Below are 10,732 nucleotides of genomic sequence, written 5' to 3'. Positions count from 1 at the left end.
GTTCATTCCTCCTCGCTCCCTCACGTCTGCCTCAAAAAAAAAGAAAAAAAAAAAGAAAGAAAAAAGAAAAGAAAAAAAAAGAAAACCCAGGAAGCCCTCAAATACAATTACACGAAGGGAAAATTTTAACGACAGCAAGTGAAGTGAAGTGAAGTGAAGTGCCAGCTAACGTTTTCAACACAATGCTGAATAAATGTTAAGGATTAAGGGAGACAAGAGAGGGACGGGTCTAGCTAGGGAAGGGCAGCGTGGGTGTCCCGGATGATATGATGACGTCAGGAGGCGCGTGAGGTCATGACGCAACTTTACCACCCCTTTTACCACTCAGCAGGCGTAACCCGACCTGCTGTCACCACTCAGTAAGCGTAGCACGTCTTGTCCCGGCGCCACTCAACGGGCATAACTGGAGCTTGTAAAAGGAATAGGCGAGTTTGTGCCCTGTGCTGCATCCTTAGTGGAGAGAGAGAGAGAGAGAGAGAGAGAGAGAGAGAGAGAGAGAGAGAGAGAGAGAGAGAGAGAGAGAAGGATGGCAAGTTAAGAAAAAAAGTAAAAAATGTATGACATACGGAGAAAGCATTAAATCTCTCTCTCTCTCTCTCTCTCTCTCTCTCTCTCTCTCTCTCTCTCTCTCTCTCTCTCTCTCTCTCTCTCTCTCATATATTTACTCTTCTTCCTGTCTGCTTGTCTCTGTCCGCACGCCCTCCTGTCTATCCGCTTCTCTCATCCGGCTTGGAGGTAATTAATAAGTCAATTTCCTGCCGTGATTGCGAGGCCGTGTGGTGAGTGCGGGGGCGTGTCGTTTTTTTTTATTATCATTCCCTCGCCCCTCTCTTTCTCTTTTTTGGATGAGGGCAGTAGTTCCGGTGGTGGTTGAGATCACTGGAGCGGTAACAACAACAGGTGACCTCTCTCTCTCTCTCTCTCTCTCTCTCTCTCTCTCTCTCTCTCTCTCTCTCTCTCTCTCTCTCTCTCTCTCTCTCTCTCGGCAATTAATGCGGAATTATAGCGAATTAAGCAGAGAGAGAGAGAGAGAGAGAGAGAGAGAGAGAGAGAGAGAGAGAGAGAGAGAGAGAGAGAGAGAGAGAGAGAGAGAGAGAGAGAGAGAGCAAGGACATGTTTAATGAGTAAAGTCACGAAGAGACAGACACGACTTATAACCAGTAGCTGCATGTCAGGCCGCGATGGGGAGAGAGGAGGGGAGAAGTTGTGGTGTCTAAGGATCTGTGCTGTGTGTGTGTGTGTGTGTGTGTGTGGATGGATGAGACACGACTTATGTATGTGTGTGTGTTGCGAAGAGAGGAGGAGTGTGGGAGCAGGGAGTGGCGTGGAGAAGGAAGGAGGAAGGGGTGGACGGGGAGACAAGCAGCCCCGTCAATATTCCAATTACCCTTAACCCGCCCCTGACTGATGGACGGGCTCGACAGCTACATTAACCACACGTGCACTCGGACATCACCCGCATGGCACACACGCGCGTCGCCGCCCTCAGCATACGGGCGTGCACGTGCCGGGGAGAGCGACAGATGTCCAGAGCCAAGGCTGCTAATGAAATCAGCGCATGACTCTCCTCCATCTGCCTCTGGGTCGAGAGAAAACACGCACAATAGTCTGCCTGTTGCGCTGTGCCGTGTTTTAACCTCTACGTTCTGTTACGGGAATCATAATGGACCATGATTATAAATTTATTACAATCGGAGGGCCGTAAAAGGAGAGGGCAGAGTAAATATGGTCATAAATTGTGGTGTGGCCGTGGCAGCGCGCGCGGGGAGTGTGCTGCCTGGGGAGGAGAGGTGAGAGGGGAGGGAGAGAGGCCGCCGTGCCGTGCCGCCGCCCCGCCCCACCCTCGGCGCTACACCCAGCGTCTAATTCAGCTCGTCCTGTGCACATTTACCGCATGCTGGATGACGAGCGCAGAGGCTAAATATGGCAGGCGGAGTGGTGGTCTTGTTAGAATTATGAAGAAAGCAGCGGCGTTCGGAGCGGCGGCTGCCCAAGCCCGACTGGCCTCCGTAAACAGATGTACGATAATCCCTGGAGTTCGACCATCTTCACACTCCCAGCCTGCTGTCCTCCTTCCCGCGTCTCTGAACGGTGAAATTGGCGTGTCAGCTTGAGCTCCAGCGCCTCGGTGTCGACAATCACCACGAGCGAGTGTTGCGGGCCACCGGAGGCGACTTTCCAGAACGTGGGAACGCCTGTGGAGGGAAGGAGTCCGGGTCGCAGGATGATTTTATTCATTCTAGTTTTTTCTCGTCTCACCTAAGCCCTCTAAGAACCGGTCAGCCTCATCTCCCGGCGCTAGATATCACCTCACGCGCAGGGGGAGTCATCTGGCGAGAGCGTGATATGATAGACAAGAGGCCCGGCCAGTTTTTATGTGGGCATGATGTGGGGTGTTGCCTGCAGGTACACTCGCAAGTCGGCAAGTTGTGTGTCCACGTGGGAGTTGTCAGTTCACCGCCAGCTGCCATCTTGACCCACCCCCTCCCCCTTCTTTCCTCCCGGACCCCTCTTCCTTCTTCCTCCCTGTCATTACCTCTATCCAGAATCGGAGAAAAATTAATTAACACGAGTATCTGGAAAAGGAAGGGATAGGATTGAGGCGTGAGGAGCAGCAGCGAGCGTGGCAGAGAAGAGCTGCGGGTGATGGTGGTGGTGGAAGGGAAGAGGGGCAGAGGGCTGGTCTGTGCCCAACGCCCCATGGATCAGTGGTGCCAGACTCACTCCCTCCTCTCGCTGATATATGGAACAGGCAGCTCGGTCACGTCTTTCGCTGGCTCGTGCACACACACACACACACACACACACACACACACACACACACACGTACGTAAAGGTAGTGTTTCATTCAAGAAAAGAAAGTTGTCTTCATGTTCATTGGTGTGCCACATGCAGGGCGTCGTGCCGCGGCGGGAGGCGCCAAGAGGTGGTGGTCGCCGCAGGGAAGACGATGCCTCGGGTCGCAGTATCCAGTGACACTATAACAGAGCAGCGACCAACCGCCCGCCCACTGTCCCACGCTCACCATGCACCACACTCGCCTCAAAATATCACCCTCCCCTCCTCCCCCTCGCCAGCTGATGCTTCCCGCCCACCCGGTAGTGTTGCGCCTCCACACATCCCGATGAAGCAATGGAAGGCTGCGATGATACCAAAACCCAGTAGTCCTGGCGAAGATAAGGCGAATGAGACTTAATAATAATATACGTAGCGAGTGCTTCAGTGTCTGGCACCGGCAGGCTACCAGCGGCCGCCCACCACAACTTTCCAGGATTTTCTCCGCCTCGCCTCCGGGTATGTGTGGTCGGTCTGTCCATAGATCTGTAGGATAATGTATCGGAAGGCGTTTAGGTCTGGGAATTTTTCTGTGGATGTAGGAATAAGGCGCCTGGAGCCAGGTGTAGAGGGAGAACGTGGCGAGGGGTGGCAGGCACGGGCACGAGGCGGAGTGCAGGTGTGCGCGTTGCCCGGCTGTGGGAACCCGCCTGTTCCCACGCTGCAGCCACATTCCGACACTCCCTGCCAGACGCCGCCAGCACGCTGCTTCTTATTATTGCTGTATTACGTTGTATTTACTAAACTTTCTTATTTATTTGTGGAATACGTATGGTTATATTGTATTCATGAAGAGCAGATATAAGAATAGTTCCAGTAATTCTGGTGTGAGCATTTGTCCCCTGGACCTTCTTATTGCGTCGCGGTTGGCGACACCTGGCAATAATGCAGGGCAGGGATATATATACCGCGGCTCGTGGCCGGGATGACATACACTCGCTCTCTCTTTACCGGAGATAGAACTGTGCCTTACACGCCTCCAGTGTTATACACGCCCACTGACACTATGGCGTCCACATACGAAGTGAATATCGAGGATGTTGAGCCGCTGTCCCGCACCTACCAGTACCGCAAGGTGATGAAGCCCATGCTGGAACGCAAACGACGGGCGCGCATCAACAAGTGCCTCGACGAACTCAAGGACCTGATGGTGGGCGCCCTCCAGTCCGAGGGCGAAACCATCACCAAGTTGGAGAAGGCGGACGTGCTCGAACTGACAGTGCGCCACTTGCGTAAACTGAAGCAGCACCACGCCCTCGCCATCCCCTCCCACAGTCATCCACACGACAAATTTCGTGCAGGCTTCACCCACTGCGCCAATGAAGTGTCTCGCTTCGTGACCTCAGTGCCTGGCGTCGACCTGCATGTGTCTACGCGCCTACTGTCACATCTAGGCGGCTGCATCACACAGCTGGACAAGATGACAGTGCCACAACAGTCCATCGCCGCCCCCATCACGCCTGCAGCCACTCCATCCTCCACGCCCACTACCACCATGGTGCCTATCACAGTCACAGTGCCGAGGGTCTACACGCCGCCTGCCAGCCCGGAGACCAAGCCCAGCCCCACCACCACCACCAGTGTGTCTGTCGTGGTTTCTCCGCAGCCCACAGCAGTCAGCCCGAAGCCCCCCACCACGCCACAACCCACACCTCCAGTTTCGGGACGCGTTGGAGTACCTTCGGGAAGTCCCATGTGGCGGCCGTGGTAAGCAGGTGTCGCCTCGCTCACCCATCAACCAGTACCTGAGTGCAGGCGCCCCACCCGCTGCTTCTTCCCGCCAGCCGTTCCAGGAAGGGCGACGCGACTACATGACGAGAGGCGACGAGTGCGGCGCCCAGCCCAAGGGCAAAGCAGCCCGCCAGCAGCTACCCCGCGGGCGGCATCTGCCTCGCGCTGTGATACACTGTGATACTTGTCTTTCATGCAGAGCTAAATCCATATTTATTTTGTTATCTTGTTAATAAAACAGTCCCGAATGTACCCTTGATTTTGCATAACTCCTATTATATGTATATATCTACCTTTTTTTTTTGGGGGGGGGGGAAGGCGGGGAGGAATTGAGTTTAATTACAAAGGCTGGGTGGTAAAACTGAGGAAATCCACACCAGGCAGTACATTGGTTGCATGCCAGACACAGGTAACAAATATGGAATGTGAAAGAACGTGTTGGGAAGAAGTTTAAATCCCCGCTGACGCACGTCACTGCCTGGCTGAGAGTTCCTGGAGGAGAGGCCTCGGGCGGCCACCCGTGGCTGCCCCGCCCTGGGCGTGGAGTTGGTGGTGATGCAGCAAAGAACATCACCACAGAGGAGAGTTTTATGTAACAGTTAAAAGAGGAACCTATCCCACTACCCATGTCTGAACTGTTCCTATACACATGCGTGTATAGGAACACGGCTAGCAGAAGCCGCTAGGGCCATCGTGATTCATACCCAGTACACTTTGCACGTGCAGGTGCACTCGAGTAGATTCGTAGACGCTCACTCGCAGCCCATAAGTAGGTGCACTTAAATAACTCGAGGGCAGATTTCCTAGAATGATGAAAGCAGTGCATTCCATGACTTCACTTATGTTACAGGAAATGCTGTTGCCGATACGATGCATGAATTGTCACCAGTCATCTCTGCTTTCACGTCTTCAGAAGCCGATTTATACTATATTTCAATTCTGTCACCTACCGAACTCAGCTCAGTACTCTGCAGCTCACTGTGAAAACCCAGTACCATCCTGTCAGGCCTGAAATATTGTTCTGAACGAAAATGGAAAGAGGATGTGCTGTACTCGTGGTCAACGCGCCATCAGGTGGGCTAGTCAGTCGCCAGCTAGTCAGGTAGCCAAGTAGCTCCGCCGGTCTGACTGGTCTGATAGCCTGGCCCGATGTTATCTACTGTGAAGATAGAAGATCACATACACACACACACACACACACACACACACACACACACACACACAGACACATATTTAAGAAAGAAATAAACTGAGATAAATCAGTAATTTCCCTGTGAATATTTTTGCGTTTACCATTACTTCTTGTGATGTAATTTCACAGTCGAAGGAAGACCCCAAGGATAATGGTAGGAGAGAGGAGGTTCTTAAGACGTTGGAAGGGAAGGAGAGGGAGGAGCAGGAGCAAGAGGAGGAGGAGGGAGAGATGAGAGCAGGAAAGGATGGGTGAGGCGCGGAGAGTGCTGTAGCCATAAGAACAGGAGAATGACGGCAGTGATGTAGATGAGATTGACGCGAGAGATACTACAGAAATTAAAAAGAAAAAAAGGCGCTTCATTAAATAATAGAAAATCACACGTAGTTTTCACCTAAACCAAGAAATCACAAGGAAGACCAAGGTGTGGTAAATACGAGTATATACGCCACAGGTGCATTCCCTCATTACCTGTCCACCTGACGTGCTCGCAGTGATGCTTCGGACACACTTCCCGCCCGAAATCCTAACCCCCAACGCCCCCCTTCTCCCCCCTTCCCTCCCCTTCAATTGGCGGGCGGGTAATGAGCATATCTCACCCCGCCCACCGGAACACTCCTTCCCCCCGCACGCCCTCTGCCTCCCACGCTCCGCAGTATCAATTTAAGACGCTGTGGGAAAAACCTCATGAATCTGTCTATGGGAAAACACCTGCTTAAGACGCATACTGGCTGGCCTTCATGCTACCCTCCCTCGCTCCCTCCTCCCTCCTTCTCCCTCTCTTCGCGTCCCTTCTCCTCTCACCCCTTCTTCTCCTGTCCTGTCCCTCTCCCGGAGCCTGGCGCGCGGCAGGGGTGAGGGAGAGGGAGGGAGAGGCTGGTTTATAAACTGGTTGGTGATGGTGGTGGTGAGGAATTGAAGAAGGGGAGGCGACTCTCTGTGGGTGCAAAACGACTTGTAGTGAGAGAGAGAGAGAGAGAGAGAGAGAGAGAGAGAGAGAGAGAGAGAGAGAGAGAGAACGGTTGGTGGTTATGCAGATTATTAGCAAGAGAAGAACAGAGAGGGAGAAAGTGGAGATGGTGGAACAGGATTATACTTGTGGAGGAGAGAGAAGGATGACGCCATTTCAAAGACTAAGGCGGGAAACTAATAAAGGAAGATGACTCAGGGACGTGAAGAAACAAACTGTCCCCCCCCAAAAAAAAAAAAAAAAAAGGAAACGTGAAAAGGATGAGGGATTGCGAGAGATGGAAAAATTACTACAAGGGATTTCAAATTACTGTAGATACTTATGTCTTTCTTTACTGACTTGTTGACTTCACTACACTAGACAGAAAAAAAAGCACTATTAAAGGAGAGAAAGGTATAATCCGTGACTACTAATGTTTGTGGAGGCACGTATGTTTGTTGGCAAGGTAATGCGGTTTGCGTATCATGTAGGTGGAGACAGTGTGGAGGTGGAAGAGAAGGATAGTGGAGATGGAGAGGACTTCTTAGATTGCATGGGAGGCGCCGAGTTATTTGGCCTTCGTGGTAATGTTTGTTGGCATGGTAATGTGGTTTGCGTATAATGTAAGTGGAGACAGTGTGGAGGAAGAGAAGCATAGTGGAAGTGGAGGGGACTTCTTAGACTGCAGGGGAGGCGCCGCGTTCCTTGGCCTTCGGGGTAATGGTGTCCTTCCCTCGTAAACGGATCAGGAAGTTCTTGCCTCCCTCAAATTAGAGCCAAGGTGGCGTGTGCGTCCCAAGGATGGGAAAGAGCAGGACCGGGACAGACAGACTGACTGACAGACTGAGGCGAATGAAAGGGTTGCAATGTTTGGAGATTACGACCATGTACCGGAAAAAGAAAAAAAAAAACACCCATAACCTCTTTTTTGGAGAGGAGAGGGGGAGAGGAATATGTTGAAAATTATAGACAAGACAAGATTTAAGAGAAGGAGGACAAGAACAAGTTAAAGGATCTGTTTTTTTTCCCCCTATAGTCCCTGCGTCCTGCCTCCCTCCTCACCTTACCTCCTTGCCTCCCTCCTTCACTGCCTCACGCCATCCATCCCCTCCCCCGACTCACACTCACGGACGAATGAATGGCGGAGGTCAGGGGGGAGGAAGGGTCAGGTGGCTTGCATCCCGTTGGGGGTGAACTAAAGGAGGAAGAAGAGAAGAAGGAGGAGGAGGAGGAGGAGGAAGGCAGGTGATGGGAGAGGTGAGAAGGGGTCCCACGCCACCGCCACCTCTTGCTCAACGTTCACTCAAGACCTTTTAAGATATTCGGACCTGGTGCCGCGGGAGTCATGAGCGTGCCTGTGTTGTGAGGGTGTGTGTGTGTGTGTGTGTGTGTGTGTGTGTGTGTGTGTGTGTGTGAGAGAGTGGGTGTTAGGCCAGGGGGTGAGAGAACAGGTGTGTGTAGGTGTGCTGAGGAATGAAACAAGAGACTAGATATATGTAGGTGTCTTTGGGTAGGGGGCAAGAAATCTGATGTATGTGTGTATATATTGGGAGAAGCAAGAGATCAGGTGTGTGGGGGTGTATTGTAGGAGGAGGCAAAAAATCTAACGTGTGTAGGCGTTAGAGGGTGCGTGCAGTACTATGTGCATGACTGCTGGGAGGAAGGGGGCAAGGAAGCGGATGTTTGTGGGGTACGAGTGTGAATGTTGAGGTCGAAAAAAGAAATACGTGTGTTGGGGGAGGGAGCAGAGAGGCGTGTGTGGGCGTAGGTGTAGTGTATGAATGTCGGGGGATGAAAAAACACTGCATATGCGTGGTGAAGGGATTGTGTAACGTGTCTGTGTGTGTGTGTGTGTGTGTGTGTGTGTGTGTGTGTGTGTATGCGTTGGGAGGTTAATTTGAGTCCTCGTATACATATCATTTAAGGAACCAACCCACACAAAGCTTATGTTGTATAATGTTGTGACGTAACGGTTATAATTAGTGGCGGAAAGAAAGGTTTAGACAGAGGACTGCAGTATTTTAGACTCATCACAGGTAAAACGTCAACAAGCACACCTGAAGACTCACACCGAAGGGAGACTCGTGACCCACAAAGAAACAAAAACAAAAGAACAAGGGGTTGAAGAAAAATCCACACATTTAACTGGCAATGAATGGAACTCAGGAGGACGCAAGAAAAATAAGGAGGAAAGAAGAATGACAGATTGGAGAGAGAGAGAGAGAGAGAGAGAGAGAGAGAGAGAGAGAGAGAGAGAGAGAGAGAGAGAGAGAGAGAGAGAGACGGACAAACTATGAAACAGATCGAAATGCAGACAGGAAGAAGAAAAATATCTGACACACACACACACACACACACACACACACACACACACACACACACACAGGACGATGAACACCCAAACAAACACTGGTAAGAACGTAGATGGACGGACGGATGGACGGGAGGGAAGGGGAGAAGGACGAGAGAAGAGGGAGGGAAGGAGTGGGGAGCCAGGGAGGGAAGAAGTAGGGAGCGAGGGAGAGGGGAAGGGAGAGGCAGGCGTGTGTGGCGAAGGAGAACGTTCCGTGATGGCGCCCTTCCTTGCTGAACGCCTCCGTGGGAACGTCTTGGAGTCTCCTGCTATGGGAACACACCTGTCCCGCGAGGCCACACCTGGGGGGGCTGCGGGAGACTTCACACGCGTATGCACACACACACGCACACACACACACACACACACACACACACACACACACACACACACACACACACACACACACACACACGGATACGCATACGCAGAGGAATTTATAATGAGTTAGTTGGTGAGATTTGACGTCTTATTTGATTCTCATTGTATTTGTTTATAGATTTATTTGTTGTTGTTGTTGTTGTTATTTGAGTGAGTAAGGTTTTGAAGTGTTAGTCTCTGTCTGTCTGTGCTTCTGTCTATCTCAATTCCCATCTTTTTTTTTCTCTTGGTGAATGTCTACAGCCTCTCTCTCTCTCTCTCTCTCTCTCTCTCTCTCTCTCTCTCTCTCTCTCTCTCTCTCTCTCTCTCTCTCTCTCTCTCTCTCTCTCTCTCACCATAAATCACCTCTGCTTCATTTGTCGTTTATTTCCACTACAATGAATTTAAAAGGAGATTCCATCGATGGTCTCTCTCTCTCTCTCTCTCTCTCTCTCTCTCTCTCTCTCTCTCTCTCTCTCTCTCTCTCTCTCTCTCTCTCTCTCTCTCGCTAGAGGTTACTTTTGCGGGTCACTTCATCCAGGTAGTCTCTGCTATGCCCTCTCTCTCTCTCTCTCTCTCTCTCTCTCTCTCTCTCTCTCTCTCTCTCTCTCTCTCTCTCTCTCTCTCTCTCTCTCTCTCTCTCTCTCTCTCTCTCTCTCTCTCTCTCTCTGCCTCACATCCTCCTCCTCTCTCCGATCTACCCTTCCTTCCTTCCCTTCTTCCCTGCCTCCCTTTCAGTGGGTCTTCCCGTGTTTGTTCCGCTAATTAAGGTCACCTGAAGAAGTCACGTCTCGGATCATCAAGAAAGAGACTTTCAGACCACCCACTGTCTTATTCTTCCTTTTTCGCCATCGCCGCCGTCACTACCGCCGCCCTCCACCACTACTGCTGCCCGCCGCCACCACTACCGCTTCCTCCTCCTCATATTTTTCATCTTTACCTTTCTTTTTCTTATATTCACATTTTTCGTCTTGCATAATTCTTCTCTTTTACATTTTCTTCTTTTCCTTTCCATTTATCCTGTAATCTTCTACGTCTTGTAATTTTCTTGCTTCCATTTTACCTCTACTTCCTCCATCACAATCACCTTTTCCTCCTCCTCCTCCTCCTCCTCCTCCTCCTCCTTTTCTTCTTACTTTTCATTCTTCGTTGTCTTCTCTCTTTTTTTCTTATTCGTATTCCGTCTCCCTTTTCTTTCTCCTTTTCATCTTTCTTCTGTTCCTTCTTCTTCGAACACTCCACGATGCTTTTTTTCCCCATCTCCCGCCAACTCTTCCTCCTCTTTCTTCTCCTTCATAGCTCCTTTTCTCCT

General features: G+C 51.1%; 1 protein-coding gene across 1 annotated transcript; it reads left to right on the top strand.

The window, feature by feature from the left end:
* Positions 1 to 2,975: 2,975 nt before the first annotated feature.
* LOC135103530 (enhancer of split mbeta protein-like) lies at positions 2,976 to 4,818 on the top strand. The gene has a single exon (XM_064009935.1). The coding sequence runs from the start codon at positions 3,761 to 3,763 to the stop codon at positions 4,544 to 4,546; it is 786 nt and encodes a 261-aa protein (XP_063866005.1). The 5' UTR covers positions 2,976 to 3,760; the 3' UTR covers positions 4,547 to 4,818.
* The last annotated feature ends 5,914 nt before the right edge of the window (positions 4,819 to 10,732 follow it).

Source organism: Scylla paramamosain, chromosome 9 (assembly GCF_035594125.1).
Source record: "Scylla paramamosain isolate STU-SP2022 chromosome 9, ASM3559412v1, whole genome shotgun sequence".
Lineage (NCBI taxonomy): Eukaryota > Metazoa > Arthropoda > Malacostraca > Decapoda > Portunidae > Scylla > Scylla paramamosain.
The sequence above is the reverse complement of the archived record's forward strand: the minus strand, read 5'-3'. Positions and strand labels throughout refer to the sequence as shown.

Bases quoted from the DNA above. Each gene is read 5' to 3' on its own strand.
- LOC135103530 (XM_064009935.1), top strand. From the start codon at position 3,761: ATGACATACACTCGCTCTCTCTTTACCGGAGATAGAACTGTGCCTTAC.